This window comes from Myripristis murdjan, chromosome 16, assembly GCF_902150065.1.
Source record: "Myripristis murdjan chromosome 16, fMyrMur1.1, whole genome shotgun sequence".
Classification (NCBI taxonomy): Eukaryota; Metazoa; Chordata; class Actinopteri; order Holocentriformes; family Holocentridae; genus Myripristis; species Myripristis murdjan.
This window is the reverse complement of record NC_043995.1, coordinates 22,633,548-22,650,635: the sequence shown is the minus strand read 5'-3', so window position 1 is coordinate 22,650,635 and position 17,088 is coordinate 22,633,548. Positions and strand designations below refer to the sequence as shown.

Genomic DNA, 17,088 nt, shown 5'->3' with positions numbered 1-17,088 from the left:
AGAAAACCTCTTATAATATCTCAATCTTTCATTAGATTTATAGGAAATCTAACAGTAACTTATCTCATTTTGCTCCAAAACACCATACTATTTTTAAGAGGTATCCTCCTCTAACCCTAGAAAACTGATAGCACAAAATTAAAACTTGCAACTTTTTAAGGGATAGGAAAACAGATGAAATGCTAAATGCATCCCCTACATTTCAGAAACACTGAATGTTGAAAATTAGAGTTTTTTGTAATATGCCACGTTAGGTTAGTGACCCCAGCTAGTGATGATAGTTCCAGCTGATTTATATCGCAAAAGTATTGAAACTATCTAGTTTGTGAACTTTCAGGTGCAGCAGTGTGACCGCATATATCTGGTCTCTGGATACATTCTTGCTCTTTCTTGCTCTCTGTAGTACTGCTCACTCTACTCATCGAGCGAGTAGTTCCATCGCCCCCCCCCCCCCCCCCCCCCCCCCCCCCCCCCCCCCACACACACACACACACACACACACACACACACCACCACCACCACACACACACACACACACACACACACACAGAGCTAATGTGCACACATCACACAAACTATCACACAGGCATGTTTCTTGCTTCCTCTGTTTTCATTCTTAGTAAATGTGTAGCTCTAAGTCCACACCTCTGCTTTTCTCTCCCTCCCTCCCTCTTTCTGTCTCTCTCTCTTTCTCCCTCTATCTGCTTGCCTGCCTGAGCAACAGAGCAAAGAGAACAAACCTGTTTGTCTAGCTGCAACCAGGAAACCCATCACTGGGTGCAAGAAGAAGAGAGAGAGTGAAATCAAGAAAGAGGGAGACAAGCGAGAAAGAGAGAGCAGCAGCAACAATGACAGAGAACGTGTTTCCGCTGTGCTGTGAGTAGCTGTCTGAGCTGTGCTGGCCCTGAGATTATGTGTGCAGGGCTGCTATGCTGCTAAGGTCTATATGTGAATGGTAGTTATCACATTGTTACGCTAAACAGGGGACAAGACTTTCACTGGAGGCATGAAAGGGTGAGTCAGTAAGGGTGGAGAGAATGGGGAGGGAAGGGAGTGGGATGGAAGGAGCTGCAATTGTTTAGACAGAGGGTGAGTAGTTGTGTGTCTGTGTCGAGACCTTCCTCCCTTTCAGCTCGATCTTTCTCCTCCTCAGCCTGTGGAGTTGTGCAGCTGAAATTCTGAAAATGTTCAAGAACAAGTCTTACTTTCATTTTTTGTTTCTGAAGACCTGACTGAAAAAAAGTAGGTGTAAACTGACAGCTGGGACTTTTTAGGTGAAGGGCTTAACTTGTGATGCATTTTGTAGGATGCCGTAACCATACATGCTCTTCCTTTCTGGATTACTGTATGTAATGATATTGGATTATTGTTTGGATTATGGACAGATGCTGGTGAAGGAGGCAAAGTTGTGCACTTACCAACTCAAGATGACAGTTCAGGCACACAGTCGTAAGGACAAGAGGTGTCTGCTGAAACGGTCAAAAACATGAGCCCGTGTCACCTCTGCTCAGCTACACGAAGTTCTACTAATTATTCACATGCACACCTAAAATCTGAGCGCTCCGACAATTTAATGCACACACAGAACAGTAGTGCTGGTATTTGCTGTCAAAGAGGCCCCCCCCACAAACACACACACAGCCTGACTGACATTTGAGGACATTTAGTGCATCACGTCACATTCAATCAACACACAACACAACCAGTGCTCACAGCCAAAGAATTTGGACAACTTTGAATAATGGCAACAGCAGGATCAGGGGCCTCCAAGAGCCTGAAGCCCAGCTCCCAGTCTCTCACTAGCGGAGACCGGCGGACGGTGGACAAGGTGTTCAAAAGGCTGGACAGACTCTATCAGCTCTCCACCAACCCTCGCCTGGGCCTGAGGAACAGTCCGCCATACCTGCCAGAGTTGGTCTCTGAGACGGCCACGCTGCTCACTCAAGTGTGGGAGCCGTACCGAGGGTCCAGGCCATCAAGCAGCCAGGTGCCTCGAGGAGACGAGGCAGAGTACCTGAAGGTCCACGTCAGACACTTGCTGGATAAGACAGACAGAGCCGTGCTGCTGTTTAAAGAGGGACGGGACAAGATGTTCGAGGAGACGTCCAGCTGCAGGTAAGCATGCCTGTGGGTGACATTAACATCCAGGCACAGGAAGAGTGTGATGTGAGAGCAAGAGATTTCACCATGGAAACAAGTGGTGGAAAGAGTACTATAAGTTGTTACTTAAGTAGAAGTACTGTTAATTTGTTGATATTTTACTTAAGTAGATGTGGAAGTACTGTTGTAACAATCTACTGAAGTAAAACTCAGAAGTAGGTCGTTCAAAATGAAATCAGATTAGAAGTTACTGAGTCACATTTTCAACTCAGTAACTGTGTTCAGTGTGTGTGTGTGTTTGTGTTTTTTTTTTCCATGCAGTTTGAAAAGAAAGAGTACACGCTTCAAACTACATTCTTTTAAAGGTGCATTCTGCACAATTGCCGAGGGTTGGTTTTTTGAAGTGAGGTCAGTGAGTGACCTTGTAGACTCAGTTGGCAAATGTGGAAGACGCACATAATAAGATGGGGGAGTCTGCATGGTTCTCTTCACCAGGCCAGCTCACTGATATCACTCCCCTTTTTTCCACATTTATTTTTGTGAAAAAAAGAGGAATAAAGAATGTAGTTTAAAGCATGTACATTTTTGTCAGTTGAGTCTAAATGGACCGCACCTCCATCAGCCATCCGCAGATGAAAAACTATTTCCAAACCAGATTCCTTTTCCTTATCTTTGCTGAGTGTTTATTGTGAAAATTTCCATAACCTGTCGTTGATCATTTGTTCTCTGTAATGAATGTAATTTTAAATGTAGTGAACTACAAAACGTAAGCAAAAATGTATACAAGTAAAAGTAAAATTACTGACTTGAAAAAAATAATCAAAAAAGTACACAAAAACTATATACATTTACTCATTTTACTCTAATTGAGATTAGAATAACATGAGTAAATGTATTTAGTTACTTCCACCTCTGGTACTGACAATCTTAAGTTTGTGCAGTTGAAAGGTATCAGTTCAAAATGTTATACATCTTATTTGAATGAATTTCCATTTGAAATTAATTCGTGAAAATTTCCACCACACACGAGTCTACCCTCAGAATAGAAAACTGTACCGTCCCATAACCATTAACATGCTTTACTTTCATGCCAGCAATTACTTTGAGTAAATGTCATGGTGACATATGGTGTCTGTCTCATTTTGGAGCAAAAGTCTTCTATTAGTCCACTTCCATTTTAATGATAGGCTAATGGTGTGATACCCGTGTTATTTGCAAGCCTCACTTCACCATTTTCCGTCCGGCAGAAGAATTCCCCTGTGCAGCCTGACCTTTCCTAACACAAATAAACCAGCTGTGGGGTCAGGGAAAGGCCACACATCCCACATATCTGTATCCAGCACCATGGGACTGACTCTTGCACGAGAACCCAAAAATAGTTTATTTCCAATCATGAATAAAAGAAGCGTCATCACCGAACATTTAACAGTAAATGCTGCAGGCTTGGACTCCTCCCTGAACACTAAATTAAATGAAAAGGGAGACTTGAATTATTATATTATTATTATTATTATTATGTATTATTTATTATTTTGATCTGGAAAACAGCCAGAGAGGGAAAAAAAAAACAAAAAACACTCACATAGACTTTACAAAGATAGACCAAAATAATCCTTGTACCTCAGTAATAGAACACAAAAAATAACCTCCTCAGTTTAGACAAGTCAAATATATTTTGAAATAAGTGTGTTTAGACTTCGCTGGGTGCCACAGAAAAACTGAACCACATTCGGTGATTGGGGAGCTAGGTTTAGTGGATATTTTTGGGAGCGCTAAATAGAGTGACTTTATATTTGGAGTTTGGGCCCAATCCCCCGCTCCTGTTGGGACTACTAATGGCAAAGATGGAGAATGGGCCAAACCTGCGCCTTTGTGATGTAAATGTGGAGAAACTGGGCGAAAGCAATGACAACCTCACTATGTGACCAGCCATGGGGAGAGAGAGTGTGTGTGGGAGAGAAAACACATATCCTCATTGTGTGTGTCCACGCAGCGGCAATTCTGTGGGCCTCGGCTTCAGGAGGCATCGGCTAAAAACTGGCAACGGACAGACATTTTTGTTTGATGTGGTACAGGCTGTCCAGTGCGTGCGTGCGCAGAGTTGGAAAGTAACTGAGTACATTTTCTTGTGTAGAACTTGTGTAGAAGTGCGTTTTTGCATGAGTATTTCCACTTTTTACTGAACTACATTTATCTGAAGGCTGTAGTTGCTCGTTACTTTGCAGAATCAAGTTTTCCGTACTACAATAAGGTCATAAAATATGAGTTTAAACTTGCTAGTATTATATGGAGCAGTCAGAGCAACAACATTAAAATACTTCTGACAGGCTAATGTGTCAATAATTCAATACTCTGAAAGGAACAGTATCAAATGCAGGACTTTTACTTGAGTATTTCACAACCGGGGTACTACTACTTTTTCCTTAGTAAAGGATTTTTGTACTTTTTTCAGCACTGTGTGTGTGTGCATGTGTGTGTGTGTGTGTGTGTGTGTGTGTTCTGAAAACATACACTGACCTGTAAAAATGATTATTCATCAGCTGATGATTGCGCTTTTCATAACTGTGGAGGATATTAAAACCATGATTCCAAAATAGCAAAGCGCAGCTGATCTTACCAAATCTAATTTAAAATTAATTGTACTGGTGTATAAACACAGTGGTGCGCCTATAATAATCAGGACTATGGAGTGGCCTTGTGAGGTCTTGGAACTCACTCACAAGGTTTGTATTTACAGTGCAATGCAGTTCTGCAGGACTGACCAGTCCTGACAACTTTTCTGTCCAATTTTTCCCTCCAAGGATTTATTGTAAATAAAGACAGTTTAGGCAAAATGATCCCAAATTTTCATGCTGGCTGGCAATGCATTTTTTCCCTCAGTCATGACATTTACTCTGTAAGGGCATTGCTGTACTATATTCGAACACCACACAATGCACATTCATTATGCACATAATGGTAACACTTTACAATAAGAGTACAACAATTAACATTAGTTAACATTAGTTAATTGTTGTACTCTTATTGTAAAGTGTTACCCACATAATCTTACATCTCACACCTGCTTTAGCAAGCACATTTCTTTTCACTGGAATTTACAAACAAACAAGATAATCTACGTTTGTGGTTTTATTGCTTCATCTCTGGTTTCTATCTTTTGCACACAGAAGAGAGCAGATGGCCAGCTCACCACAGCCAAGCCTGCATGGGCAGTCATGCAGAAAATTTCCATTGATTCATACGTGTAGGTAAAGGGGCTAAAAGTCACAGCGAGATTCTATGTATTATCTTTTTTTACAGCGTCACCACAGTTGTGTATGTTTTATATCAGTCTGATTTTTGTTGTTTTATTTGGCTCACATTTGTCCATGCTATTTTGTCTGTATCCGCGCCGATAAGTCAAGCTACTCTCTATTTATTTTTATTTTACAGTGGCTTATTCTGGTTAAAGCACAGTCACTGTAGTTGAAATAACAGTTCTCTGTCAGTGAGTGAAGTTATCGGGTCAAGATAAATATAGCGCAGAGAGCTGGCCATCGAGGTGAGGTGAGAAAAAGCACACAATGGAAGGTTTTGTGGCTGCAGAGTTACTGTCTCCGAGAAACCAATGGCTGCTGCCTCAAACGGGACTGCTTGGCAGACACACATGCAAATCTGTAGGCTCAAGGATATATGTACAACTGTATGCAAATCCCCTATCTATCTATCTATCTATCTATCTATCTATCTATCTATCTATCTATCTATCTATCTGTATTGCATCTCACTGGCAGATACTTCATTGACAGTTCATAGAAAATGTGACACACACACACCCAGCCAATGTGTTGGACCATGTTGTGATTGACCTGTTACAGGAGGGCATGGTGGAGACTCCTCACTGTGGTATCACATCATAGTTATACATGCAGTATAATCAGACATGGAGGCAGTGTTTTGAATGGCTGTAAAGCAGATTGTGCGTAAATGTATGATCGTAGGGTCACCTGTAACAAAGGTGGAACGCTGAAAACATAGCCCTTAACAATCAAGTAGAAAACAAGGTCTCACAATGAAACAATACAATTAAAAAAGTTAAAAAAAGAGAGAGAGAGACTTTATAATTATTTTCCAAATAGTCGTTATGCTATGCATTTTCTTGCTGCATTCATTCACAGCAGTCCATCAAAAACTACATTGCATCGGTGTGTTTAAACCATATAAGGCAAACAGCAAAGTTATTGAGCAAGAGTGTTTGATCTGTAGATGCTGGCAAGGGGTGGCTTCTGGTGACTTACTGGCCAACGGAACATGTTGTGGTATTGACAGTCAAGCAAGCACAAGACAGCATCCTGTTTGCAGAAGCTAGCTGGACGAGCTAGTGTGTGTGTGTGTGTGTGTGTGTGTGTGTGTGTGTGTGTGTGTGTAAAAGCACAATAGAGTTCATGAAAAGCATCACAAGAATATATTTTTTCCCTCTGCAGAAGTGTTGCATGTTATCAGATGTATTGTCACTGTGTTTACATCAGACAAGGCTGTTGTGTAATTTTAGACGCGTTGCTCTTTCACGCTTTTTGAGACATGCACATCAGCCCCGTGGTTTCTGGAGGAAGCCACACGTCTCCTCCTGTTTTTCTGGAGGGAGTTTAAATTTGGTGCACAAGATGATCAGAGCCTATAGTGGATATATGTATACCTATATGCATATCTATCTATATATCTGTCTATATCTATATAGATATAGATATATGTATGTATGTGTATATATATGTGTGTGGGTGCGTGTGTGTGTATATGTACACACACATGCACACGCACACATAAATACACACATATAATTAGGATATTTGAGACATGCAATTTTGCCCCTAGAAATTAAAAATGTCCACTGAAGTGTAAACAACTAATGGGGAAGAAAAAACATTTTTAATGATGAAGGAGGCAGGGTCGAAAATGCAAAAATAGCACTACACAATAAATTCTTCATGTTTGTCTAACATGAGAATGCGAAGTTGTTGAGGAATATAAACCTTTTTCTGTGGTTAGTAGAAAACCAAAAAAAAAAAAAAAAAAAAAAAAAAAAAAAAAATAGCCACAAATGACCTAGAATATCAGGACTGTCAGCATTACAGCAAATAGTGACAGGGGTGAAGAGCTTTGTCTTTCTAAATCATAAGCACTGTGCACTGGAAGGATCTGATCCCATGTCTTTACACAGAGAATACGGTTTACACAGTCCTCCCAGAGTGCAGCTTGATTTATGTCATGCTCTTGCAAGAGTTTATCACAAGAGCCTCTGGGTTTCCACAAGCCATAACCACATAATATTTGGCCCCACTGAATACACCTCAGTATTTATAGCATACGAGAATCAGCACTTTTTTTACTTGCTTGCTTCACAATATTGTAGCTCACTAAATGTGACAATGTGAATGTCAACAACACTAGGAGGTATGAACTAAGATAAGGGCTACAGTTTAGTTTGGTTCATTTGTCTATTGGGTCATTCTATGTCATTTCACCAAATTTTCAGGACATCCCATGCACTTGGGTCTCAAAAAATTCTATTTTTTTGGTGTGATTTTTGTGTCCCTATTTTTCCTCCATTTCCAGGTGTCAATATCTCAGGAACTACACCACATAGGAAACTGAAATTTGGTATAGTAATACACCTCTACCAACTCTCTTAGAATATACAAAACATCTGTCATACATCATAACTGGTAGGCATGCCAGCCACTCAAAAATGGAAAAAAAAAATTACGCGGGTTTTATGGTCGACCATATTTGGGCCTTCAGAAAACAACTTTGTATATGCCCCAGCTTCTTGATTTTTTCAGAGCTTTGAAATACATACATGGACTGTTCAAAGGATTAATGGTTAGTCAGATATATGCATTGGTTTCTGGATGGCAGCCTCTCCAAATCCCCAAAAAAACACTCGTGTATTTTTTTTTCCCATTTTGAGGGGCTGGCATGCCTATCACTTATGATGTATGACAGATGTTTTTGCATATTCTGAGAGAGTTGGTAGAGGTGTATTACTGTACCAAATTTCAGTTTCCTGTGTGGTGTAGTTCCTGAGATATTGACACCTGGAAATGGAGGAAAAATAGGGACACAAAAATCTCACCAAAATTGACACATACTCCCCTCACTAAATTGGCCATATCTCAAAAAGCATCCATCCGAGCAAACTAAAATTTTACAGTGTGCCTATTGGATAAATAAGGAACAACTGTTGAATTTTTCAGAATTTTTTGAGACCCAAGTGCATGGGCCATTTGTTGAAATGACATGGAATGACCCTGTTTTGGTTTCCAAATAGTGTTCCACATATGTATGTACTATATATTCATATGTTTGTTCACTAGTTTTACAGGAACTTGTAAAACTGAAAGTGAACATTTCTGAGCAAAACAACTTTATCTGCTGCCCGGACTTAAACTGCACATCTGGTTTCCCTTTCATTCCCAGGAGGAACTTGACCAAACTGTCCTTGCTCTTCAGTCACATGCTGTGGGAACTGAGGTCCATGTTTCCCGGGGGCCAATTTCACGGTGACACCTACAGACCGTTTAAAATCGAGGCTGAGGAGTTTTGGAGAAATTCGTTTGGCAACAAGTGAGAGAATGTGGAGAGATGGGTGGAAAGGATAGTGAACTGAAATATAACAAAGGATATGGTTTTGATTTGTGTGCACAAGCAGAACCTGTGTCCAAATCCATAACTTATTATCACATGTTCTGCAGATGTATTGTGGAGTGGGCTAGTTTTAAACAGCAGCTGCAAAGAGTCCATGCCTTTGAGGAAGGGATGGAGTCCATGGCTTTGAGGTCAACCATCAACCTCACCTGTAACAACTACATCTCAGTGTTTGAGTTTGACATCTTCACCAGACTGTTTCAGGTAGGCTTACATTAACATTTCCCACTGGTGCTAAAATAATAATAATAATAATAATAAATAATGATGATAATAATAATAATAATAATAATAATAATAATAATAATAATAATAATGAGTTGTGTAAACAGATTTATTCACATTTTCCTCTCCTCTCCTTTCAGCCCTGGAAGACACTTATTAGAAACTGGAACCAGTTAGCAGTGACCCATCCAGGCTACATGGCTTTCCTTACATATGATCAGGTTAAAGCTCGTCTGGAAAATTACCTACACAGACCTGGGAGGTGAGGGCAAACATAAAGTCTATTCAATGACTAATGCACTTCACAAAAAAAATGTGTATATATATATATATATATATATATATATATATATATATAATGTATGTATAAGACTGATTGCTCAGTAGTCTCTGTTTCACTGTCCACCAGGTGATCTCCTTCAAATGAAATTTCATCCTTGAACAAAAAGAGATCCAAGGCACTTAAAAATTGGTTGCCATTAGAAATCTATGCTGTGTTCATGCATTCCCTGTGGGAACTTTACAATGAACCAACATATTTTGGCATCATGAACTTTATCAGGCTCAGAAAGCTTCCTTTTTAATCTATTTTGGAGTGCAGATCTATTTTTCTATTTGTGACAAGAAGACTCTCTTTTCCACCTAGAATGCAGGGAAGCTAAGAAGCTTTCGAGTATCCTCTCTGTTTTTCAGCCCTGCTTGGAGAGATTATTTAGATTAAAAATAAGCATGTCCCAAAGCATCAAGGATGGAAGCTGCTGTAAACACATAGTTTCAAAATCATTATGTGTTGAAAGAATAGAGGGAGTCTTATTGGAATGTAAAATCAAAGCAAAGCATTTGAACTTAAACTATACAGCCAATTATAGTCAAATTCAACACAACAATATTCATGGGAGAATCATTTATTAACGAGAATAATATAGCATTACAGTGCAGTATTGGTGAACTATCCCTTTAATGTCAACAGCAGTGGCACTATAGGAAAAGACACTGTGGTGATATCCAGATTCATTTCAATATTCATTTTATGTCATATCAAGAGTGATTCACAAGGGCAGTGACAACTCAAAGGCGATAAGAGACTGTTTTTATTTTTTTTTAAAATTTTCATGTTCTTTTTTTTTCTGTGTCTCTCCCAGCTATATCTTCCGTCTCAGCTGCACTAGAATGGGACAGTGGGCTATTGGTCATGTGACCAATGAAGGCAAAATTGTGCAGACCATTCCCCAGAATACACCTCTCTACCAGGCCCTCATTCAAGGCTTCAAGGAGAGCTGGTGAGGATAAACACACTATAAATAAATATTTTCTGCCTGTTTGTCTTTTTACACGCTGACTCTTGCTCTTCTTTGCGCCTGCAGCTACCTGTACCCAGACGGTCGCGATGTGAACCCTGACCTGACAAGCCTGTGTGAGCCGGCCGAGAGAGACAGGGTCAAAGTCACAGAGGTAAACGTTCTCTACGTCACCTCTCGATGAACCTCACAGTAAATTACCAGCAGCATTCCACAGCCTTGCCTGGACAAAACTTAGATCCAATCTCAGGATGTCCTCTTATCATTTTCCTGTATGTGTGTCTGCTGACAGGAGCAGTATGAGCTGTACTGTGAGATAGGCAGCACCTTCCAGCTGTGTAAGATCTGCACAGAGAGGGATAAGGACACTCGTATCCAGCCCTGTGGCCATCTGCTGTGCCAGCCCTGCCTCACTGGCTGGCAGGTAGGGTCCTCCATTTTATACAGGCTTCTTTCCAAACCACTGCTCTGCTAAACCTCTATTGTTGTGTGTTTAGTGGGGGTAAACTGGGACTGGAAGATGTTAGGGTCAATGAGGAGTTTAATTTCACTATAATGTTATATAAATCTGAATATTTTAGCATTATATTTTAATCTCCCCGATCCAAATCAATTTGTTCTTGATTTACGTATGTCACCAACAATTTAATGCTTAACACAAAACAGAAATTATCTTTTTATATCTTCCTGACTCACTCACCTCACTTAGACATGCAAAAAAAGTAGATACACTTTGTAGATATCAAACCACCGTAGAATACTTACAGTTAGTCAGAGCATGTCATGTCAACTTCCTCACCAGTCACACACACACACATACACACACACACACACACACACACACACACACACACACACAGCAGACTACAAAAGGGAGAAGGCAATTGTAGACACATGGCCTGGGAAAGGACTTTACATGTCACCACTTTAAATATCAGAAAGGAACAAAGAGGGACAAGGGGGACATGCAAAGAAAATTAGATATGCTTCACTGACAACAAACCACCATGGAGTACTTACGGTTAGTCTAGATTGTAACTGTGTGAACTTCCTCACCAGTTATACACACACAATGCAATGATCTGGAGGTGGGTGAAGAAAATAACAGACTAAACACACGCAGAGGCATTCTAATTATGAAGCAACTAAACCACAATTACCAGGGCAGCTACACAGGCGAGTCATATTTGAATGCCAAATATCAAGGTGCACAGCTTTAGTGTGGGCCTCATAGTCATTTCTGTTGTTGTCAAAGCAACATGACGCAACTAAGTTCCAAGCAGGTCAAATAATTGATGATTGTTGTGAGGATGGGAACAGAAACTGCAATTAATTTAATGTAGTGAGGGAAACAGTCTGGAAAATCATGGCAACATACGCAAAACGTGGACAAACTGTGTCCACACAGAGGAAATGTGGTCACAAGCAAGACGGATACTGAGCAAGGTAGTTGGTGAGCACCACAAAACTGTGACCTCAAAATTTAAACTCGAATTACATCAAAATGTCGGTAACATGGTATTACAGTTTTTCTTCATTGGTTTGGCTCATTTCTTGAAACAGAAATTACATTCTCAAAACTTCAAGATCATTTGGCAAAACAGTCTTACAGTTCAGCACAACACCATAGCTCACTTGCAAAAGCTCATATCTCTCCCAGAACTGTTCACTCATGCTTCAAAACTAAATTCCTTTCCCATATAAATAGTCAGTGCCCCCAAAATGAGAAAGATCCTTCTCAATTGCTTTGGCTCATTTCTTGAAACAGACCTCAACAGTCTTGGTGTTTTTGCCAAAATAACCTGGATGGTTCAGCACAACACCATGGTTCACCTGCAAAAGCTCATATCTCTCCCAAAACAGTTCACTCATGTGTCAAAATGAAGTTTCCTTCTCATATCAGTAGTCAGTGCCCCCAAAATGCATCGTCCCTTTGGCATTGTGTAAGCACTGCAAGTCAAAATGTTTAGATGTTTTGTCACTATGGCAGAGAACCACTGAAATATCCCTCATGTCCACCTCTCAGTCTTAGCCTAGTCCTTCACTGACAATGGTTACTGTACTAATTTTGCCAAAACACCATGACAAAACATTTCAAACATGCAGCAAAAGCACATTTTGTCACCACCCAATATAACTAATTCAGCCACTCACTCATTTCATACTCAACACCAAAATGCAACACACCCTTTTCAGTCTGAGCATGTTCCACTTTACTTTTTCCTGTGTATTGCGGTCATATTTTTTTTTTGACAGTTTACATAGTTACATATTGTAAAGCAAGTAGCAAAAGCAAATATTTCCCTCAAACAACTCAACTTATGCCCAATTGAGTAGATTCCTTCAGTCAGCTCTACTGTACTGTAACACAGTTGACAACAGAATACAAAATACAGCTGTCAGTCTGAACAAGGTTCTCCTGTGTGGTACACATGTGAACTTACAGTAAAGAATTGCATCCAAACTCAGAAAGACTTTGAAGTGAAATTTTACTGTATGGCAAAAACTGAAATACTGTAATTCACATACAGTATTACACAGAAAAACTCAAAGGAGTTGAAAAAAAAATACAGAATACAATTTATATGCCCCTTTTTTGTAGGTGCATCCTGATTGATTGGTGATTGGTGATTTGTGGAAAGGGTAGTGATGCAGGTGCACTAGTGATTTCACAGTGATGCAGGTCATTTCTATCAGCTGTGAGCAGATGTTTTGCTTTTGACTACCATTGTGACGTCAATGGAGTCAGGGCCATGTAAATGACAAGTGAGAAGTGTTGTGCAAAAGAGCGTGAAAAATGTGTGAATCCAATGAAAAGGTATGAACACATTTGCAAAAGAAAACTTCTGCTGTGGTTTGGAGGTGAAGATGACGACAAAGTGGATCCCAGTTTCATTATACTGAAAAAAAATGATTGAAAAAAACTGTAAACAATTAAGCAAATGTTCCAAGAGATTCATATATGGTATTATTCATGGTATTATGCTCTTGACTAATTTTGACAATTGAACAGACTATTGTGCATGTGATGACTTATACAATGAAATGATGCTGACATGTTTTGGAGAGAACAACCATTAGACTGAGAACCCAACAGTCAGTTTAAATCAACAAGATCTATTCACTTGGAAATTGTGCTAACTGTAGGCTAACTGTACTTAATCATTTGCAAAGATGTACTGAGACATTGAGACATGTACTAAGACATTTGCAATTTCATGAAATGAATGAGAAGTTCCAGTATGTTGTGAACAATTGCCAAGAGGTTTGGAGTTTTGTACATGTTATTTTGAGAATGTAGTTTCTGTTTCAAGAAATGAGCCAAACCAATGGAGAAAAACTGTAAAAAGTTTTATTTTTAGTTTTATGTATTTGAACCTACATAAACCTAAAAATCCAGTGTTTAAAACTGAATCCGATACACATTAATAAGCCCAGTTCATTAAAAAATAAAATAAAAATGTGTCAGGAAAGGTCAAGAAGCCAAAGGTTTACACAATGGACTTCCCCTCAACTTTAGCAGACAGAGATAAAGAGAGAGAAGGAAATGAATTAACCTAATTGGGCAATATAGCAAAAAAAAAAAAAAAAATGTGTGCTGCAAGTTTCACAAAGTTTCATCAGGATGAACTCAAACAGCTTCTCTGTTCAGATCTGAACCAGAGGCATCCCTTCCCTAACACGTCCCATTGAACACAGTTTTCTACAATATTTGCAGCGCATAATGTAGCTGTTCTAAAGGGATCATGGTCTACATTATGTGACAGTCATATAGGGCTTGGTGTTTACATTATTGTGTCCAACCTTTGTAACTGGACCATATCCAGCAGAAGTCCGACGGCCACACCTGCCCATACTGCCGCTGTGACATCAGAGGAACTGAATCCATCCTCATCGAACCTTACCAGCCGGACAGCAGTCCAGAGGAGGAGCAGGACAACGACGACGATGAGGATGAGGATGATGAGGACCACGAGGACATACAGCTGGTGATTAAGAAAGTGGCTGCCATGCGGAGGGTATGTCTGTGCCTATGTGCCAGTTTAAGCACAAGCATGGTTATCTCTATGTGCCACATGTCTCTTTGTCTCTTCTGTCAGCCAGCAGACACCCACTCATTCGAATTGGGCTTTATAACAGGGACACCTCATTCATAGCAGTTTCTTCATCCCATCTCTTTTCTTAGGCTCCTGTCTAATCACAAAAAAGTGATTAGTCAATACCAAAAATAATACCAGTTTGTGTTTTCAGTGTTGATTGTATCAACATCATACCTCAGTTTGTAACCCAGTGCACTTAGCCTGACGTAGATTATATGTTTAAATATGAGTAAACAGAAACACATAAGGATTCAGATGTTAATGTTGAAACTTTTTTTTTTTTTTAAGTAAAGGCGTGTGTGCTGAATGCCATTTGTGTCTATGGCGTGGTGTTAAATCAGGAATCGTGAATTGCGGACTTTCAAAGGCACTGGTATCGACAACCAGAATCATGGTATTGTGAGCTCTCTTCTCCTGTCATTAAACATCAATGCACGGAAAAAGTCCCCCTCTTATCTTACTTTTGCAGGGTCACCGGGTTCCCAGCACCTACCTCAACCCTCCACCCCTGCCCCCTAAAAGCAGTGGGACCCCACACTGCCCCTCTCCCCACACCCAGTCCCGGCCGTCTGCATCCCACATGCAGGCCAAACACTCCCACTCCCATCCTGTAAGTCCCTGAACCCGCTCAAACCATCTGCATATTGTCATTCTATTGCTTGCAGATTGCTTGATGATAGTATTGCTTTTATCTGAGCCTTGCAAATACTACAAAACAGTGAAAGTTAATTCATGCTATATGCACAATGCTCGGTATTGCTTTGACTCAACATTAAAGAAGAGACATGCATCAGTGGGTGTGGTAGCGAATGCCTCGATCTGTGTGACCTATGGTTTTCTCCATTCTGCAGGCTCACAGTAGCAACCACGCACATAGAAGACGTGCAGCACAGAAAAGCAGGTGAGATGTATACCAGTACAGCAAAGAGGATGGCGTAATTGTTATTTATAGTGGAACGAGTACAAATGGCCATATAGGCTTATGATTAGAACTGAGAGATATGGTAAAACAATCATACTGTAAATATTTCGAAAGAAATTGTGAATGAGATTGTGATTCATGAATTTAGTCGAAATGATTATTGCTTTTCTTAACATCTGGAGAGCAGAATTTGCACCACAGCACCACATTACTTTGCTTATAATGGTATTTTGTGACACATTTCACCTTTACCAAAAATTTGGAATAGTTCAACCCCATTTATAATGACTCAAACACTTGAGCAAACTCGAATTTCAAGATTTCCAGCATTACAAAAAGCAGCCGTTTTGCAGGGGACAAAAACACCTGAGGAATAAATTCCAGTGTGCTATTAGGGAATCATGGAGAGCCCTGTTTAAGAAGACAAGGCATTTCCAAGCAGCAATTGAGCAGCTTAAGGGTTCATCCGGTTGTTACAGTAATACCAACCTGGGTTCATTTAACAGAAAAATGTTAAATGAAGCAGAAAGTATGAAGCAGAGGGGTAATCCCTAAAGAATTTTGTTCCTCTTCTTTCTACTGTGTGACTGAGTTTGCTCAGCAGTGTATGTGTGCTCTCCATTCAGTTGCCAGTGGGAGGAGCAAACCAGCAGTGAAGATGAGAGCTCTGGTGGGCTGAGACCCCCTCTGCCACGCACACTTTCCAGCAGGTGACTGAGCCGGCGATCTCCATTGCGATTCACAGCAGTAAACAAGTGTTTTCACATTAGCGTGCACATTCACAATGATCACAATGATCTGTTACACATCAAAAAAAGGCCACCTCAACAAGCCTCTCTGTAGCTATCATCATGCTATTTGGATACGCTGCAGACCTAAGTCATTTCTCATGTTCAACAGCTGTTCACCAGACACAAAATGTGCAAATCATTGTGGTTTCCATGTTCTGGTGTTCTGTGTTAAACAGTGTGGACTGCCTGACAGGAGGACATCATCCTTCCTCCTTTCATTCAGTTGAAGAGAGTAAGTACTGGGATATTACTGATTACTTACATAACCTTGTGCCTTGTTCTGAGCACATGCAATTTCTAAAATAGAACTGAAGTAGTTTATGTCTATCGTGCTATATATTTACTATATATTGGGAAACTATAGGTCATCTGTAGTTCTTGAGTCAAAAACATAACCATTATCTAAGTCAGTTTTTTGCAGTGGTTTAGAATAGTTGACATCTCATTTCTGAATCAAACAACCCAATAAATTCACACAAGGTTATAGGAGGTTATAGAATTATTGAGGATTTCACATCTCATTAAACTACTCATGTGAATTGTGCATATTAGCTCCTCCTTCCCCTCTCCTTCTTAGTTCTGTGATTTTTCTGTGGTGTAGGTGGAGCAGCATGGATCGGACCCTCCAACCCAGCCAAACAGAAAAAGGGACAAAAAGAGAGGGTGGAAAGGAGCGAGGAGCTAAGAAGAGACCGATGTGGTCAGATAAAGATGGACAGAACAATGTCATCCTGACAGAGGAAAAACATCCATCACTCTTGAATGTAAAAACATAGTTTTCCACAGTGAGGAAGACCAGGATAACCAAGATACTTTCATACCTTTACTAAAAGAAGACATTGAATGGAAAGACTTTTTACTGTCTTGTGTCACTGTAAATGACCAAGTGTGTTAGCACTGTCAACTTTGGCTAGTATTTAAAGGTTAGGTGAAAGGATGCCAGTGATAAACTGCACACTGAGGCCACC

At 40.1% G+C, this 17,088-nt stretch overlaps 1 protein-coding gene across 2 annotated transcripts; it reads left to right on the top strand.

Annotated features, from left to right (window-relative positions):
• Window positions 1-756: 756 nt before the first annotated feature.
• cblc (Cbl proto-oncogene C, E3 ubiquitin protein ligase) lies at window positions 757-16,925 on the top strand. 2 transcript variants are annotated; one of them, XM_030073264.1, is made up of 13 exons: window positions 757-2,115; window positions 8,557-8,703; window positions 8,832-8,988; window positions 9,150-9,271; window positions 10,152-10,289; window positions 10,374-10,461; window positions 10,600-10,731; window positions 14,138-14,333; window positions 14,875-15,017; window positions 15,259-15,308; window positions 15,956-16,039; window positions 16,297-16,352; window positions 16,722-16,925. In XM_030073264.1, the coding sequence occupies exons 1-13, from the start codon at window positions 1,742-1,744 to the stop codon at window positions 16,853-16,855; spliced, it is 1,821 nt and encodes a 606-aa protein (XP_029929124.1). In that variant the 5' UTR covers window positions 757-1,741; the 3' UTR covers window positions 16,856-16,925. The 2 variants fall into 2 exon arrangements, with proteins under 2 accessions (XP_029929124.1, XP_029929125.1); XM_030073265.1 differs by having other exon boundaries at window positions 14,135-14,326; window positions 14,877-15,017.
• The last annotated feature ends 163 nt before the right edge of the window (window positions 16,926-17,088 follow it).